Here is a 20,043-nt window from a genome sequence, read left to right as displayed (position 1 = left end):
ACACCAGTGAGCAGGATCACACTTTCTCCATGGTGCCTTCTCTTCGGTTTTCTGAGTCTCTTGCTCAGCAGTGGGGCACTGCTTAGCAGTGAAGTCTTGCTGTGTAGCAAAGGCACAGACAGACAGACCCTGTAAGACTTCAGCACAATAAGGACTGACCTGCACACCAGGGTCACACACAATATAAAACACAGAAAAAGACACCACGGGGTTCCCCACCTGTTTGTATCTGACCTGACGGATCATCTCATAAGCACGGTCGCTCTGCTAGGGCACTCTCAGCCGCCGCCCTGGCCACATCTACGGGTCATATGCCCGCCGCACCAGGAGAGCCACATGACCAATGTCTATACTTTCACTCCTATGTGGTCAGTGCCAGTGGCTCTCACACTCACATAAAGATCAGCCTCATCCGGAAGGTTGGATAAATCACAGACTGGACCCCAGCCCAGAGTTTCTGACTCAGACAGTCTGGGGGCTGGGGTAGCTGAGAATCTGCCTCTCCAGAAAGTTCTCAGGTGATGGTGATGGTGGTCCAGGACCCTCTCGGAGAATGAACCACTGACCTGTACTATTCTTTACAATAATACAGCCATCACTCAGAGAGAAGGAAATCCAGTGCTCTTCCTGCGGGACATGTCATGTGTGCTCTGCCTGCAGACAGCCCTGGTGGCCCCACGTCACAGGACCCGGACTGCTGGTCCTCAGTCCCCTAACCTCTGAAGCCCCCACCTTAGCCAGAACGAGGATGTCTCTTCAAAGGCTTCAGCTGAGGGGCGCTCGGGACCCCAAATCTTCCTGAGGCACAATCTGCTTTATCGAGGTGGGTGTCTGCTTGTGACGCAGAGCCCGGGGCCTCACAGAGACAGGACACACCACCGACAAACCAAATGGGGAAAGCCAGAGGGCACTTGCAGAAGGCCAGGCAGGCCCAGTTCAGTCTATAGCCCTTTCAGCTCCCAGTGAGTCAAGGCCAAAAGCGATAAGCACACTGTTAAGAGAGCAGCCTGGGTTTGCTCCTCCCAGGTCCCTGTGCAGGAGATGGCTGCACTGGTGCAGGCGGGCATGGGCAGGGACCAGCGCTTGGAGCTGCGCTCCTCTTGCTCTGTGTCAGGACAGTCTTCCGGGGCGTGCAGAGGGCTATGGTCATGCGGCTTCTGCATTGTTACGTTTATGTTCTTTCTGGAAAAACAACTCGATTCCACCATTAAGTATAGGAAATAAACATTCCGTAATGCTTGCCAGGGTGCTGGTTTTACTTCTAGAGACAGCAGTTCTCATTTCCCCCTAAAGGCAGTAATTGGGGTTCAACTTATAATTCTATTAACATGAACACACGTGGTTGTCACACCAGCGTCTCAGTCCTGCTACCACATAAGATGACTTAGTGCTCACGTTACCCGAGTCATGGCACACGGGGCAGGTGGGGCAGGAGAAAGGAGACTTTAAAAACTGCATCGAAATACGGGAGGACTTTCCTCAGACATAAAAGACACATTTATGATCATAAATACGAAAAACATTGAGATTTTCTGTCCTATCTTAATGAAACAGTAGAAAAACTTCCCTTTCTTCAAGATTGGAAAATGGATAAGAAGCAGCCCTTTAGAAATATTACATGTGATTCATTCAAAGGCTACAGTTGGAAGGAACTGGATATCACCCTAAATGCAAAATATTTCTACAAGGCATTACTTTCAAGAAGAGAAAAGCTTCGTTATCAACGGTGCAACTGTTATTTTTTACATCTAAAATGTAGAGTAATTTATAATCTAAAGTGTTTACATTTACTTCTATGAACTTGGCCATGGACCCATGTTTCCTGGAAAGCTAGTTAAAATACAAATTTTAAATACTTTATCCCTGAAAGGCAAAAAAGGTTTCTCCGATAGAACATACTCAAATCAAGTACCATTATGACTTTGGTTCTGGCAAACTATTTCTGAAAACATGTTTTCCCAGAAAATCCAAACAGAAGCATATAATTTGTCTAAATGTGGCACCAGCGGTCAGCCCACTATACAGATATTGCAAATATATTGTACTCTTTACTTGCCAAAATATGTTCCTCAGAAGGATCCTGAACTAATGGAATACTTTAGTTCTTTCATAGAGCAGGCAAAAAAAAAGGAAATTTTGTTAATTATAAGCCACAAAACTTACATTAGTTTTACAAACACTGTTAAACTATTATACATTCCACATCTGCTTTATCACAAAGGCATCATGTTCGCTGGCCTTCCCAGAGATAACAGAATTGTTATTTCTCAATATAAGTATCAAGCTCCAAAAGCGCACGTTCTCATCCATCAACAGTGCACGCGTGTTAATTCTGTTCTGATATGTGGATTTCACAGGGCTTATGCTAGTAGAAGCCGACAGCTCACCCGTGTACCCCAGCGGTCGACATTCTCAAACACAGAGAGCCCAAGGCCCTGCACCACGGGCACGACCAACATTTCTAGGTGTGAGAATCACACTCCCACACCTCTTCCCAGTATCAACAACTGACAAACATCTGTAAAATTATATGTTCATTTTTCTACATAATAACACTTTCACATTAGGGTGTTAATAGTTGACCTTAATCCTTAAAAAGGAGCCATATCATTAAAATAGAGGACCTAATGTGAATATCCCTAACTGTACATCTAAAACTTTGTATAAATATAACACCATTTCCACTTTTTTCATCATGGGGAAAAGTACCGTGCACGGCTGCAGTCATCTTCCTAACACTCTTCCCAACAACCTGTACCCATCCAGCTCCTCGGCCCTCGTGGACTCAGCCTGTTCTCCTGGCCAGTGCAGCCTCGCTCGGGCCCCAGCATCCCCTTACCTCAGAACAAAGCGGCTCTGTGAGGTCGGGAAGGGCCGGTTGGATGTGGCTATCAGACAGATGGTCTCTCCCCGTTTAGAGAAGATAAAATGCTAAAGGAGAAAAATTAGAGTGGTGTTTTGTTGTAAACCAAAGGAGGCTATGAATCCCATTGGCCTCAGGTTGGAAACCTCGTGACATGGGACCAGGCACATGTGACCTACTTTTTGCCCAACTCCCCTCGTTCTGTTGGAGGGGTGCACTCGGCACGGATGCGCTGTCATTTCAATGACTCCTTCCCCCAAACAGGGGCCACTGCACAAATCGGCATGCCTGCAGGACACTGGCCACAGCAGCTAAGCCCTGTGCTGCTTCCCTGTGGAAGGGAAGGGTGGGTGCGGGCAAATACCTCAGGGCCCAACACTAGTCACAACGCAGCTCTGAAGATCTGAGCTGTCATTGCCACACTGGCTCTCTGCCGTGCACGGGCCTCGCACCAAGTTGGTCCTCTAGCACACGGGGGCTTGGTCCTGGGACTGCAGGATGAGGCTCCTCCGCACCAGGACGAGGTGCCTGAGATGGCACAAACTGCAAATCCTCTCCTTTCCCCATCTTCTTCTTTGTTTGATCTAGAGCTTCTAGGTCCAGCCCTAAAAGCAAGCCGCACGCAGACTTAGAAAGGCTGAGCACTGTGTCCTTGAGAGCCATCCTGATGCTAGGGCTCTGACCTGGGCAGCGCAGGATGGAAGGATGGATTCAGACCCTGGGAGAGGATGTGGAATGCACGCTGATCCACCCACCAGAACGGGTACTTCTGCCACCAAGCAGGAGAAAGCCGCCCCCCAGCTCCACCTTTCACTGAGTTATCACCTTTACCTCACCATCTAACACAAAATCAGATGCAGATAAATGATAAAAACACACAACAGGCAGTGGTCAAACTAGGACCACAGAAAGGAATCGCTGCTGTGAGGTCAGGTGTGCATTTTGCCAGGGGTACTGAGCTGGCCACTGAGAGAGCCCACAGAACGTGCTGTGGACTCCAACAGAGGCGCACAGAGAGAAAGTGGAGGCGTGAAGGTCTTACTACAAAGTCAGCCTGATTGTTCATTGCAGGAAAAAAAATGAAAAGTAACACAAGTATTGGAGGCTCATTACAGAAAAACATAGAAAATGCATACATGCAAAAAAAAACTCTGTAATATCATCACCCAGAAAGACTATCTGTGATAGTGGGCTACTTTGGGGTCTACCTACTCAGACTTTTTCCAGTAGGTATGTGTTATCATATTTTTTAACAAAAATAGAACCAAACCACCCATGTTTGTCCTGTTTTTCTTACTTAACATTAAACACAAAATATTTTTCTATGTCAATATATTTAAAGCTACATAACAGCAATCAAATTCCCAATGACATTTTATTTTATGCATTCCATTTTATACACAAGAATGTAACTAATCCGCAATGATTGTATATTCTGGGTTTTTGAATTGTTATATTAACAATGTTTTAACAATAATCTTTGGGTGGACCTCATTCTGACCCTCTTATATCCTTGGAATATGTATTTATAGATATAATTTCTGGGTCGAAGGATACACATGCTTGAAGCTCTGGCACACAGTGACAAACTGGCTCAGCCAGCGGCACTTCCATAAGGAGGGGCCGTCCCTGCTCCCACCCACCCTGGTAGGCTCTGTCGTCAGTGCCCGACCGAGCATTGAGTGCTGGGGACGTCAACACGTAGCACTGGGCAGAGGAGGAGGACACTAACAGCCAACATGAGGACAGCACTTGCTCTGTGTCTGGCACTGTCGGCTAATTCACTCCTCACAGCAGCTCTCTGTGTAGGATCTGTCCTTATTCCTGCTACGGACGAGCAGCACAGTCACTCAGGGCTTGCTCACACTCTTAAAGCTCGGGTCATCGAGGGCCTGCTGACCGACAGCATCAAGTGCCGCTGACAGGGCGCTGGGGAGGACTGGACACTGACCTTTGGGTCTGGCGGGGGCAGGTCTGTGGACTTTGACAAGGCAGGTCTGGTGCAAGGTTAGCAAGTGGCACCAGCAAGGCCAGTCATCAAGGGGACAGATAGATGGGTGGTCACTGCAGGTGGACGTGCCCACCTACCTGTTTATGTGTGGGTGGGAAGCAGAGAGAGAGAGAGCAAGGCAGCAGCCAAATCCTTGAAGAGGCGAGAGGGACAGGAAGCAGTATGCAGAAGGGACATGAAGGACCAGAGTCACCGGCTGAAGAGAAGGAGCTGAGGGTGTGGGGACCACAAAGAGGGCCAGGAAAGAAACTGAGGGACAGTGACATCCAGGGAGCCAGGGGCAGACAAGCCACCACCAAGCTGAATGCTACGGAGAGGAACTAGGCCAGGGTGAGAACTGAGGACATGACTTCAGGTTTCAGTTTCAGGGTGTAGGATGCATCGCACATGGGGAGGGGACAGGTGGGGAAGAGAGGAGAGGGACGGGCAAGGAACCATGCCCCGTGAGCACCACACCTCCTGGATGGGGGTCGATCAGCACAAGGCACTCAGTGGCTTCGAGTTCACTGGAATGTGTTGGGCAAAGCGGTTGGGCACCTCCCTAACAGTTGTGGGTTTTCCGTCTTAGTGGACCACCCATTATTTCTGCAGCCATGTCGCGTGCCTAACATGGGGTCAGACGCTCAGACCATCAAGCACGGGAGAACCTGGCAGATGTGGCCAGGCAAACAAACAGTGCATGGGCTCCCCAGTGAGGATCCAGACAGGCTGGAAAGGAGGCAGAGAGCCCAGTGTGGGGCCGCCTCGGCTCCTGGCTTAGGTGAGCTGCAGCCTGGTCTGGGTGTGCTCCCGGCCGGTCCGCCACATGTGCCCAAAGAACCCCAGTCAGCCCGTCTGGTTTACATAACCGACCTCGCTCTTGACCATAGCCTGGGATGCGCCGCTCATGTGAAAGGAGCTGTTTCATTCAGCTTCCATCCAAATCCAGCAGATTTCAAGTCTGCTGTGACCAGCACTGACATTCAGCCCAAATAGACACCTGGAGGTTGAAATGGTTTTAACAGTCCTCTGTGCAAAGAAGAACAAAGCAAAGATCAAAACAACACAGGACACAGGCTTATGGAATTGGGTCAAGCACCACAGGATTAAAAATGCTGAGCTGTAATTAAAAAAAACAAAACTAGACAGACAACATTTGGGCAGGGCAGGAGAGAAGCTGGTACTGAGAAGAATGATGAAAAAATTCAGAAAGTCGGTGAGGGGCCTGGTGTCCCTTATTATTAAGTCTTGTGACTTTTTAAAGATGTACATGTTTCTCTGACAACCACCTGGGAGGTACATTAATATAACATTTGTGTTGTGAATCTGGATTAATAAATTATAGAGCTTAACACATATTCTCAGTGGCCACCTTTGTGGCCCTAGATGAACAAAGCACCTTAGAATGTACTCAAGGCATTGGCGATGCCCTCGTAACATAAAACACATGGATGGATAAACCATAACTGGGCTGGAGCTGACCGAGGCATGTGAGCTGTGGAAGGAACCTCTGAGGCCTCAATTTACAAGTGAGAAACTGAGGCCAAACAAAGTCAGTACTACAGGCTCAGAACCTGTGAGACCCACCAGGGGGAACCCAGGGCTCAGGGTCCTGGAGCGCAAAGCAGCACACAGAACAGATAGACTACTGCATACATTCCTGCACACATGCACACATGGTACCACATACAAGCACACAGCACACATGCTCCTGCACACAGAACACACACACTACCACACACACTCCTGCACACATGCTACTGCACATGCTCCTGCACACAGAACACCCATGGTACCATACATGCTCCTGCACACACACTCACGAACACATAACACACGTGCTACTGCACATGCTCCTGCACACAGCACACACACTCCTGCACACATGCTCCTCCACACATGCACACCTGCTCCTCTATCCGTGCACACATGGCAGGACTGTCAGCAGGGCCAGGCCAGCATGCAGTGCTTAGCACAGGGCCCTGCCTCTGGCTGGTGCTCATGTACAGAGGAGCCAACAAACAAGCTGACAACAGACCCAGCTCTCCAGATTCCCCACCCGGTGAGTGTCCTTTACAAAATGGCGGGAGGAGGGCCGGGAGGGGTAACAAGGGGGAATACTCAGGGAAAAATACTTCTAAGGGTTCCCATGCTCCTCAAAATTCAAGGGAAAAAGCCACGGAGAAACATCTCTGCCTCAGCTTAGACCTGCTTCCTCAAACTTAGACCTGCTTCTTCAAACTCCAACTCAACTCAACGTGATTTTTCAAGAGTCAACCGGGAATGCGGTTCCTACATTATCACATTAGTGCATCGACTGCCTTTCTTTGTTAAACTTTCCCTTGTTTTCATCATCTGTCTTCTCTCCCTGTACTACTCCCCATTTGACACCATATCACAGACTGAAGAGGGTAAAGTACACATTGCACCACTTCAAACATACTTCATTTTCCAGAGTGAGCTTGACTTTGTCATATACATTCTTGGTAAACAAACAAGCAAATAAAAGATACTGGACAGGAACTCACCTTCCCCCATAAGCAGGCTCTTAGAGTCAGAGCAGATCCATAGATCACAAATGTTCAGACTTATATAACTCAGAGCATCACAACCGGAACTGGTGCTTTATAGGAGGACTGACTTTGTCGTGGAGCCCCTACCTAAAACACAAAAACACAGGAGGATGAGCTTACAAATCTATGACCTTGCTCGTTAGGACTGAGCTTCAACAGACTCACTTTCTTGCATTCAATAGAGCAGTAAACATTCCTTAAGCATTCAAGGGTGAGGCAGTGCAGGCTGTGGAGATGAGGTGCCAGCAAGAACTCACCCTGGGATACCATCCTCTGTGGCCTGAATAAGGCCGCTCCAAAAACGAGGAGGCTTCCATTTGACAAATCCAAGAGAAGAGTTTTGGTAAAGCTGTATAAACTTTTGAGAATGTAAACAAACAAGTCAACTTTCTATTTATAATATTTAGTATATTTATATGCATATACACTGACTTTAAAATAACATTTATGAGGGCTGGCCCTGTGGCTTAGTGGTTAAGAGCGTGCGCTCTGCTACTGGCGGCTCGGGTTCAGATCCCGGGCCTGCACCGATGCACCTCTTCTCCGGCCATGCTGAGGCCGCGTCCCACATACAGCAACTAGAAGGATGTGCAGCTATGACATACAACTATCTACTGGGGCTTTGGGGGAAAAAAAAAATAATAATAACATTTATGAAATTATATATTAATATAAATACATTGCTGATTTTCTACTTTCACAGCTAGTCTAATAATTTCATTCAAACTCTTCCATTTCAGCATGCAGTTTTATCCAAATAGAGCCACCTTCTGCACCATCTAGTGTGCCTCCAGAGTGCACCATTGCACCTTGGTCTAAGTTTCTTGACTGTTTACTTTTTTTTTTTTTTTTGGTGAGGAGATCAGCCCTATGCTAATATCTGCCAATCCTCCTCTTTTTTTTGCTGAGGAAGACTGGCCCTGGGCTAACATCCGTGCTCATCTTCCTCCACTTTATATGGGACGCCGCCACAGCATGGCTTGCCAAGCAGTGTGTCGGTGCGCGCCCAGGATCAGAACCAGCGAACCTCCGGCTGCTGCAGCGGAACGCGCGCACTTAACCGCTTGCGCCACCAGGCCGGCCCCTTGACTGTTTACTTTTTGAATTCACATTTGTTGCCCAAACTGGAAGTTTAATCCCAGTCACAAGTACTCACTTTCATAACATTATCCTCTTTGTTGCCTTTTTAAAATCTATTCCATAGGTGCATATTTATGACCTCCACGAATTATTGTTATAGACATCTGAAAAGGCTTGTTTACAGCAGCGTCCAACATTTGGAATTGTGAGGTCTAGCACTAAAAATAATTAGAAACTTATGTTAAATGTCTTTCCCTTTCTCCGAGTCAATCAGGTAACCACTTTAGGCAATAAACAACAGCACTGACTTTGTTTCAAGCTAAAATGTCTTACTCATATAATACATTGAGGTACAACTAAAATCTCTGAACATTTAATATGAAACAAACATCAGAAAACCTCAAAAGGTGGAGAAAAGAAAGTAGACTGGCTAGGATCCTTAGGATTTGAAGAGTGATGCAGCAGTGAACTCACCATTTCATTTGTTTTGTTTCCCTCATATATATTCCAAATTGGTCACTGGAAAAGCCTGTACCCTAAAAATGACAAATAACACAGGAAAAAAAATCTCAAGAAAAGTCTGCTCTCCGTCTCTAGGCGAAGGACTAGGAACAGGAAATAGCAAGCCAGAAGGCTTTTTGACAATACCTGCCCAACTCTAGGTGAAGACGACAGGGAACACCCCCACACTCACTACAACCACCCCTATCAGAAGAGGCTGTGATGGGAGCCTAGACTTCCACCCCCAGCCAGCAGTAACAAGGCACTCATCCCTCTACCATGGAGTCAGGGAGACCAAGGAGGGAGGTAAGTGAGTAAAAACAAGATTAAGAATTAAGACTTTCTCTAAGGAAGCAGGAGGCCGCCAGATCCCCTGGCACCTGTCGTCACTAGCTGGACACTCTTCTATTCCCACAGACAACTGCAGGTTTCCTCTCTGAGGCGGGGCACTCACTGAGGACCAGACAGCAAGCAGTTCTGAAGACAGTGAAATGCCAAAGTTAAACCAGGAGTGTGACATGGAAGAAAACAGACTGAATAATGAGACCTCTTGCCCCCTTCTCCCAAAAGGCTCTCAGAATTCTAGCAGGCAGGATGATTCTCTCAATAAGTTACAATAAAATAGAAATGGTACAGATAGCTGTCTCTGGTAACAATGCAATAAAACCAGAAATTAATGAACTTTAACCAAAGGACATTCTATTTGCAATTTACATCTATGCAACATCCATTGCATAGAAACATCTAAACGGCACTAGTTTACTAAATACATATAGCCCTGATATGTCACTAAATTGGTAAGGAACACCAGGAAAGTGATGTGGCAAACAGACATATTCATGCAATGACCCACTTCTGCCGACATTACCAACATGCTTCAGGGAGCAGGAGACACCAAGCACCCTGTTAGATGTGAGTCATCGTGAAAATCTCAGAGAAGAGATGCTCTGCTGTTCTCTTTTCAAAACATAATTGGTGTTAGGAAGGGAGGACGACAGAGAAGACACAATGAGGTACATGATTCCCCTTCCTCACCTCTATGGCCTTCCCTCACTGTATGACCCACTTAGTAACAACAGAAGCAATGGTTTTTAATGACTTGCTGAACAGGCCGCCACAACAAATCAGCTTCAAAGGACGAGTCCCCAAGGACGTCACTTCTCCTCCTGGGCAAAGTCCAAACAAAAGAAGCTCACTCAGCTGTAAACTACACACATGCACACAAACACACACACACAGGTAGGCACATCCTCACTCACATGTGCACATGGAGGCACAAGGAGCTCACACCATTATCCGTGTTCTTAATGAAGGGCTTAGGCTTCATTAGAAGTTTGAACCATCAGACAATTATGAGGCAAAGTGCTCTCCTACCTGCTCTCCACTGGGCTTCCTCCACTTCCTCCTTTTGCCAGGAGGACATGTGTCAGGAGAGGGTGAGTGAGGGGAGGGCAGCAGAAGATGGATGTAGAGAAGAGACGAGGAGCCATGTTGGGTAGGGTGTTTTAGACCATTTAAGAATGGGAGTAGGTGGGATCTGTGGGAAACAGGGCTGTGAGAGGGTGTTGAGAAGAAAAGAGGCATGAGAAATCACAATATTCTAACACAGCAATCTGGCTGCTGGTATGGAAAACAAGTTGAAGGTGAAGAGGGGCAGGAGAAGAAGCAGGAGGAAATTCAAGAGATAAAGCAATAATTCCATCAAGAGATAACAGAACTGTTTCTGAGCTGCGAGGAAGTACATAGATGCTACAAGAGCCCCTGATTGGGGATTCAATATGATGAGTGACACCCAAGCCAAACAACCACTGTCCACCTGGTGGAGATGGCAGCGTGCCTCTCAGTTACAGTTCATTCAAGCATAGTGAAAACATAATAAAGATGTAGAATATATGAACAACACAAAAAATATGATACTGTGTGTGTAAAACTCTGCACCTGACATTTAGAGGTTACACATTCTCCTAAAGCTCTCAGAGAATAAAACAAAAATTGACAATGTTCTAACTCATAATGAGACTGTCAACAAATTTTGAAGACATGGAATCAACAGACCATGCTTTCCACCCACTAGGCAATTAAATTAGATATCATTAGGAAAAAGATAACGTTATAATTCCCCTGGACATAACATTTTTTAAATGCTTCTAAATAAGAAATGGGTGGGATCAACACAATGAAATTAGAAAATAATGAGATCTCAACAGTAATAAAATCACTGCATGCCAAAATTTGTAGCAAGCAGCTACAACAGAATTTTCAGGAAAATTTAGCCTTAAAAGCCTGTATTAGGAATAAAGAAAGGCAGAAAATTAGTGAGTAAAAAATGCAATTTAAGAAATTAGAGAAATAACAGAAAGTATCCACAGAAAGTATAAAGAAGGTAAAAATAAAGAATAGATCAGAAGTTAAGAAAAGAAAAAAGAGCCAATTGAGAAAATGAACAAATATAAAATTTGGTTCGTCAAAAAAGGTCTAAAAATATACAACCCTCTGATGACATTGGTCAAGAAAAATAATCAAGAAGGCACAGATGATATTAGGAATTAAAAGGAAGACAAGGGCTTCTGGTTCTGGACAAGATGAAGTCAACACATTTCTCCCTATTCTTCCTGCTGAGTACAACTGAAAACTCTGGACATTAAATATGAAACAAACATCAGAAAACTTCGAAAGGTGGAGAAAAGAAAGTAGACTGGCTAGGATCTTTAGGATTTGAAGAGTGATGCAGCAGTGAATTCACCATTTCGTTTGTGTTGTTTCCCTCATATATATTCCAAATTGGTCACTGGAAAAGCCTGCACCCTAAAAATGACAAAAAGAAAAAAAAAAGAAAAAAGTCTCAAGAAAAGTCTACTCTCTGTCTCTAGGCGAAGGACTGGGAACAGGAAATCTAGCAAGCCAGAAGGCTTTTTGACAATACCCGCCCTACTCTAGGTGAAGATGACAGGAAACACCACTCCCCTCCCCCCAAACACTACAACTGCTCCTATCAGAAGAGGCTGTGATGGGAGCCTAGACTTCCACCCCCAGCCAGCAGTAACAAGGCACTCGTCCCTCCACCGTAGAGTCAGGGAGACCACGGTGGGAGCCTGGACCTGTTGTTAATAAGGTGCTCCCTTCCACCTGGTGTTGGCAGAGGCCTGCTAAGATAGGAGATTTATATAAGATCCAGAATATTACAACATAATAACCCAAATTTCCAGGACACAAAAATCACTTCTCAGATCAAAAACTAGGAAAATTTCCACATGAAAGAGAAAAGAAAATCAACAAATGCTAAATACTGAGATGACAGAGATCTTACAATTCTCTGACAAGGATTTTAAAGCAGCCATCATAAAAATGCTTGTTCAATGAGCATTTATAAACATTCTTAAAGCAAATCTCTAAAAAACTTCAAAAAGAAATAGGAAATATAAAGAACCAACAAACTACCAAAAATCAATCAAAATGAAATAGACAAACTCAATATTCCTAAAGCCATTAAGGAAATCAAATTTGTAATGAAAAGCTCCAGAAGAACAAATCTCCTGGCTCAGATTTTCTCTGGAGAATGTCACCAAACATTTAAAGAAGAATGAACACCAACTTTAGACACTCTTTCAGAGAAATAGAAGGAGAATACTTCCCAATTCATTTTGTGAGGCCACTATTAGTCTGATACCAAAACCAGAGATAAAGACAGTACAGAAAAGGAAAACTACAGACCAGTGCCTCTCATGAACACGGACACAAATAAACTAAAAAAAATTTTAAATTAGCAAAATGAATCCAGCAATGCATAAATGAATTATACGCCATGACCATGTAGGATTTATTCAGATATGCAAGGCTGGCTCCATATTAAAAAAAAAAAATCAATCAATACAATCCACCATATCAACAAGCTAAAGCATAAAAACCATATGATCATATAAATTGATGCATAAAAAGGATTTGATGAAATTCAACACCTATTCATGGTAAAAAAAAAAAAAAAAAAACAAGCAAGTTAAGAATAGAGGAAAATTACCTCAACTTGATGAACAGCATCTACAAAAACCCTACAGCTATCATCATACATAATGGTGATAGACTGAATGCTTTGCCCTAAGATTGGGAACAAGACAAGGCTGTCCACTCTCACCACTCTTATTCAATGTACTACTGGAGTTCTAGCCACTGCAATAGGCAAGAAAAATAAATCAGAGGCATATAGACCGGAAAAGAAGAAATAAAACTCTCTCTATTTGCAGATTATATAATTTTCTGCCTAGAAAATCTAAAGGATCCTACAAAACAAAACAAAACTCCTAGAAGTAATAAGTGAGTTCAGAAATGTGGCAGAATATAAGAGTAATTAAGTTAATTAAAAAATTAACTGCATTTTTATATACTAACAGTGAACATACATAAACCAAAATTAAAAACACAGTATCATTTAAAATTGCTCAAAATAAAATGAAATACTTAGGTATACACTTAAGAAAGCATATGCAGGATCTGTATGCTGAAAACTGCAAAATGCTGATGAAACAAATCAAAGAAATCTAAATAAATGGAGGCACATACCATATTTATGGATTGGAAGATTCAACATAATAAAGATATCAATTCCTTCCAAATTGATCCATAGGTTCAATGCAGTTCCTGTAAAAATCCCAGCAAGGTTTTTTGTAGACATAGACAAGCTTATTCTAAAATTTATATGGAAAGGCACAGGCCCTAGAGTAGCTTAAGAAGTCCTGAAAAAAGAATAAAGCAGGAAGAATCACTTGATCCGATAATAAGACTTACTTTATAGCCACAGTATTCAACATAGTATGGTATTGGCAGAGGGAAAGACACATAAATTAGTGGAATAGAATAGAGAACCTAGAAATAAACCCACCCAAATGTGCCCAACTAATTTTCGGCAAGGTGGAAAAACAATTCAATGGAGAAAGAGTAGTCTTTTCAACAAATGGTGCTGGGACAAGTGGATAGGCAAAAAATGAATCTTGACCTAAGTCTCACACCTTACATAAATATTAACTCAAAATGGATCATAGACATAGATGTAAAACAAGAAACTATAAATCTCTTAGAAAAAAATAGGCAAAAAATCTTCAGGATGTAGGGCAAGGCAAAGAGTTCTTAGACTTCACAGAAAGCGTGATCCATGAAAGGAAAATTTGATAAATTGAACTTAAAATTAAAAACGATTGCTATGCAAAATACCCTGTTAAGAGAATGAAAAGACAAGCTATAGATTGGGAGAAAATATTTGCAAGCCACATATCTAACAAAAGACAAGCATGCAGAATATATAAAGGATACTCAAAATTCAACAGAAAAAATTTTAAAAAATCAATTAGAAAACGAGCAAAAGCCATGAACAGATATTTCCCCAAAGAAAATATATGGGTAGCAAATAAGCACATGAAAAACTATTCAACGCCATGAGTCATTAGGGAAATGCAAATTAAAGCCACAGTGAGGTACACACCTATTAGAATAGCTTTAAAAAATAGTGATAGTGGGCCGGCCCCGTGGCTTAGCGGTTAAGTGCGCGCGCTCCGCTGCTGGCGGCCCGGGTTCAGATCTGGGCGCGCACTGATGCACCACTTCTCCGGCCATGCTGAGGCCGTGTCCCACATACAGCAACTAGAAGGATGTGCAGCTATGACATACAACTATCTACTGGGGCTTTGGGGGGAAAAATAAATAAATAAATAAATAAATAAATAAAATAGTGATAGTATCAATTATTGGCCAATCTGAAAAAATATCTTATTATAAAACTAAACATTCACTTACTATACAACCCAGCAAATGCACTCTTGGGCATGCATCCCAGAGGCATAAAAATTTATGTTGACACAAAAATGTGTGCTTAAACTTAAATTGCAGCTTTATTGATAATAGCCCAAAACTGGAAACAACCCAAATGTCCTTCAATGGTGAGTGTTTAAACAAACTGTTGTGCATCCATATGAGGGAAAATTGGTCAGCAATAAAAAGAAACAAGCTACTGACACACACGACAATTGGGATGGATCTAGGGACATTATGCTGACTGCAAAAGCCAATCTTAAAAGGTTGCAAACTGTATGACTCCATTTATATAACACTTCTGAAATGACATAATTGTCAAGACTGAGAACTAATTATTGGTTCCCAGGGGACAGAGATGGGAGTGGTTGGGGTAGTGACTATTTAAGGGTAGCTTAAGGCAGTTCCTTTGTGGTGATGGAAGGAGCAGTTGTGTATCTTAGATTGTAGAGGGGGTTATGCAAATCTGCCCACGGGGCTAACATGGCCTAGAACTACTATAACTACTACTATTACTACGACTACTACACATACACAAAACCAAGTGCTGGTAAAAACTGGTATCACTGGAATAAGGTTTGAAGTCTAATTAGCAGTCTCGCAACCTTGTCATTTTCCTGGTTTTGATATTGTACGTAGTTATGTAAGATGCTACCACTGGGAGAAGCTGGGTGAATGTCAAAGGAGACTCTGTACTATATTTGCAACTTCCTGTGAGTCTGTAATTATTTCAAAATAAAAAGTTAAAAATAATGTCATAGCAAAGTTGAAAAAAAGCACAGAGAAATTCTAAAACAAAAAACTGCAATACCTAAAATTTCAAATTCAATGAAAAAGTTTAATGACACAACTGTGCAGGACTGAAAAGAGAATTTGTGAGCTGACACTGTCACAGGAGACTATCACAAAATGTATTACACAAAGAAATAGATGGAAAATGCAAAAGATAAGATAAGAGATATAGATATACTGTGCAGATATCTAATATACTTTTAATCAGGTGCTGAGGAGAAGACAGAGAGAATGGAGCAGATGCTATTTTTAAACAGATCCTGGCTGAAAATATTCTAGAACTGAATGACACCAAATCCACAGACTCAGGAACTCTAACCAATCCCAAGCAAGATGTATAAAGAAACTCAGACTAGACACATCATAATAAAATCTCAAGAAAACAGAGCCAAAGAAGATATCTTAAAAGCAAATGAAGAAATAAATGAGATTATTTTCAAAAGAGCAATAGTTTAGACTGAAAGCTGCCTTCTCAACAATAACAATGTTTACCAGAACATAAGTAAATTAGAGCTCTAGTTCTCTAAAGAAAATCACTGTCCACTGAGAATTCTTTACTAAATGTAATTATCCTTGACAAATGAAAGTGAATAAAGACATTTCCGGATAATCAGAAAATTGGGATAGTTCTTCTCCAGTTGACCCACTCTAAAGTAAATTTTAAAGGATGTTGTTTAGGCAGAAGGAAGAAGATCCCAGAAAGAATACTGGATTTGCAGGAAAGAACAGAGCAATGAAAATTTTAAAATATGAACAAAAGTAAACCAATATCAACCATATAGGACAATAATAATTACCTATTATTTACTTAACTAATAATTAAGTCTCCTGGGACTTAAATGTATATAAAATTTTACTGTCATGGTCATGGCAACAGCATAGTAGTTTTTTCCTTTTAATTCTCAAAATTCCTTTAAAATTCCCAGAGTGACAAGATTCAGAAAGAAAATATCTACTGAAGACCTCTTCAATAGAACTAGATGTCAAGGAATCCCTCGACTATGGGTAGGCGTGGCCAGAACACAGCATCAGGATCCAAAATGAATCAGCTGAATGCACAGTGTTTACAGCAACAGAATGTGAGTGGGGAACAGTTCTTTGAACCACAGACCTCAGAAATATCCCACAAATATTAATATGCTCCCAAAGAAATAGAGATCCACACTAAGTGGGAATCTAGGTGACTACTCTGAAAGCAAATGGAGAAACTCCAGAAAGTACTTACAGACACCAAGTTCTAGGAAAGTGAAAAAAAAAGAAATAAAGAAAACAGCAAGGAACCACTTAGGAGTTCATGAGAAATTTAAACAGTACTGAAGGGCCCTAAGTCTTCAAGGATCTCAGAAATCTACAACAAATATTCACTTTTGGACAGAGAATCACCTGGAGGAAAAACTGTCCCAAACAAAATACAAATTAAGCTAGATTGGAACGCTGTGCATTTTGGTAGAAAGTTCCAGAAAAAGAAAACTCCAGAGGAGGCAAACCTCAGAAGGTACAGGTTATGCAAAACACAGTGATTTAAGGTGAAAGCGCTGCCTTGGGAGGGAAAGATTATACATCTCTAGAGAACAGCGATGGGAGAGGAAGCCCTCCTGAATCAGGAGTGATGTTCAGAGACAGAAATGCCTATGGAAAGAGGCCATTTAAAAAATATTTCATGGCAACAATACAGAAGAGATCCTTTGATCCTTAAAGCTAGCAAAGTTAGTCTGGCTTATTCCCAATCCCTCTGCAGGTAACCTTTTTCCTAATACCCCAGAAAAACCATTATTTAAAAATGGGAGACAAAGAATGACAACCAAATCTCACATGAATATATTACCAAAAAGAAGTAAAAACAAAGTAAGTAACATTGTAACAGATGATAAAAACTAGGAACACAAGGAAGATGAAAATTATAGCTAAATATGTCAAATTGAACTAAAAAAACTGAGAAAATAATCAACATTTTAGAAGAACATAATTTAAAATAGAATTAGAACTCAAAAGTGGAATGGCAACAAAACAAGAGATATGAAAAGGTGGCTGACAGAACTCAGGAGCAAACTAGAATTTTTTTCAGAAAGGAAAAGTAGAAAAAAACATGCGCAAGGAGACAGCATAGAAGGCACAGGAAATGAAATAGAGCACAGAAAGAAGAGAAAGAAAGTAATGAAATGGAAGTAGAAGCAAAAAAACTCAGGAGAACATGACAGACACAAAAGAGGCACAAGAGATCCAACATACGTAAAACGGAAATCCTGTTGCAGCTCCACATATATTCCAAAAACATTTCCTGAAATAAAAGAAGGCTTGAATCTACACAGGGATTGGGCACACTGTGTTCCTGGAAAATTCAAACCTGAGCAGTTAAGACCAAGACACACCTTGGAAAATGATTAGAATTTAGGGATGAAGAATTTTGGGCATCCAAGCAAAATGTCCTACACACTTATAATGAAAAGAGTGATGTTGGACCTCTCAACAGAAACACAGCAGGAAAGCAACATTTTTAAGATGTTAAAGAGAAAAAAATATAAACCAAGGATTTTCATGCAGCTAAAGGGCACAGATAAAAAGACACAAACCTGCAAGAACACAGGGAATATTTTTCTTGTGAGGCCATTCTGAAGAACCTAATACAGAATGGGTTTTGGGCAACCTCAGAATAAGTGGAGAAGCTTTGTCATCAGGTATGATGATAAGTATCAGATATACTTAACTCTAGAATGAGGACTAAATGATGGAGTTAAGGGCAACAGAATAATGTGCAAATGTCAAGTGTGCTGGAAATAAAAAATTAATACCACTAATGAAATGGGAGAAGTGGGAGAATAAATGGGAATTAGACTAAATTTCCTCACAGCCTCACAGCTATTAACAGGGAGTAAACTGATATCACATGAAAATAATTACTAGGGGAGAGGAATAAGGGACAAAAAAGAAGAGGTTTCTAGCTAACTTTAATATTCCTCATGATAGCAAGTAAACAGGCAGTTTGTAAAAAAAGAAAAGAGGGGTTTATGTGAATTATACAGACAGAGAATAGTATAAGGCCAAGAAAAAAATACAAACCTTCTTAAAAATCAAAAGAAATATGAACAATGAGGAAATATTTACTAAGTCAAGGAACTCATTTATATACATATTTGTTTATATTTTTCAAAAAGAAATAATGGGAAGATAAAATTAAAAGCTACTTAAAAGGGGAGGGAATTGAATGGGATGGAAGTAAGACCTTTCTGAACGGACTTTGCAATAAATTTTTACTTTAGAATCATGTAAATGTTTACATAATCAAACAAGAATTTTTTAAAATCCCTAAAAGCTAAAATAAACACCTAAGTATATACCAATTTGGTGATGTAACTATACAGAGAGCAGAACTGAGGCAATTGATCTTAAAACACAGGAATCTGGCTGCATATCCTCAAGGGGATATATTTTAAGGATAGATAGAAGTGCAAGGAAATATACTACCCTTAATTTAGTCATTTATTTATAGCAATGACACTGGTATTATTATTCTAAACCTGTTGTATGTATATTTAGGATGAAGCAAATAAGTAATCATGCTAGTGATGAGAGAAAAGAGAAGTATAAAATTAAAAATTTTTAAGTAAAAACCTGTAATCTTAAATTTGATTTAGAAATATATCTGTGAACTCATGATTTTCCCTTTTACAAAATACATGTTTCTTAATTCTGTCCACTAAAATTATGAAAAAGCAATGACAACACAATTGCAATAAGCATCCTTAATGCCTAGATTATGGTCCCTAACTGGGGCTAAGACAGGGCTCTTTAGGAGAATTAGGTGATTCCAGAAAGTCTGAGAAAGGAAATATGAAAGATGAAGTTGCAACATGTTGTATGACAGAGGCAAGGAAGCCATCAAAGACTAGTGTAGTTATAGCAAAGAGACACAGGAGCCAGCCAAAAATGGAACAATTTGAGTAAAGAGAATAATAGTTGCAATTGAATAAAATTTACTGCATATGTGAAATCCATAAATTATTAATGATGTTTTAAAAAGAAAGAAAAGCAGAGAGAGAAACAAAACTCATTGGACATCATCGGAGGCTTCCAGAGTACCAACACATTCCAATGAAAATATAATTAAATGCAAAGAACTAAGCATTCCTCCTGCCTTTCTGGTATGAATCATATTTTAGGTAACTAAATAGCCCTAGTGAATGAAGGAAAGCTATTCTATGCAGAAAAATCCCATCTAATAGATGCAGAAAGAATTGTACAGTGAAAAAGTCACACTTCTGCAGCCTTAATGGAATAACGGACCTAGGCATGATTACCAATGGGTCCTAACAACACTACGTGAAAGGTGCTGGTGAGCCTGAGAGTGGAGGAATCAGATGGACACATCCAAACTCGCTCCTCAGTCTTGGCATCAGTCAGAGGAACATGACACAGTACAAAGTACAGAGAGCTACCTACGATGTTTGCTT

The 20,043-nt window shown here is 41.6% G+C and overlaps 1 protein-coding gene across 15 annotated transcripts in view; it reads right to left on the bottom strand.

Annotated features, from left to right (window-relative positions):
- Positions 1-20,043, bottom strand: part of PCBP3 (poly(rC) binding protein 3) — a 263,795-nt gene that overhangs the window by 66,821 nt on the left and 176,931 nt on the right. For 2 of the 15 annotated variants that reach the window (XM_058523300.1, XM_058523296.1), the window contains exons 1-2: positions 8,583-8,724; positions 7,382-7,513 (exon numbers count right to left, since the gene is read on the bottom strand). The exons of the other annotated variants lie outside the window; for them this stretch is intronic. Coding sequence is in view for 1 of the 2 variants with exons in the window: in XM_058523296.1 (XP_058379279.1) it covers positions 7,382-7,391 (10 nt within the window). In the remaining variant the exon portion in view is untranslated. Of the gene's footprint in view, positions 1-7,381; positions 7,514-8,582; positions 8,725-20,043 lie in introns of those variants that run through there. 15 annotated transcript variants of the gene reach the window in all.

Source organism: Diceros bicornis, chromosome 27 (assembly GCF_020826845.1).
Source record: "Diceros bicornis minor isolate mBicDic1 chromosome 27, mDicBic1.mat.cur, whole genome shotgun sequence".
In the NCBI taxonomy this organism is placed as follows: Eukaryota; Metazoa; Chordata; class Mammalia; order Perissodactyla; family Rhinocerotidae; genus Diceros; species Diceros bicornis.
The sequence above is the reverse complement of the archived record's forward strand: the minus strand, read 5'-3'. Positions and strand labels throughout refer to the sequence as shown.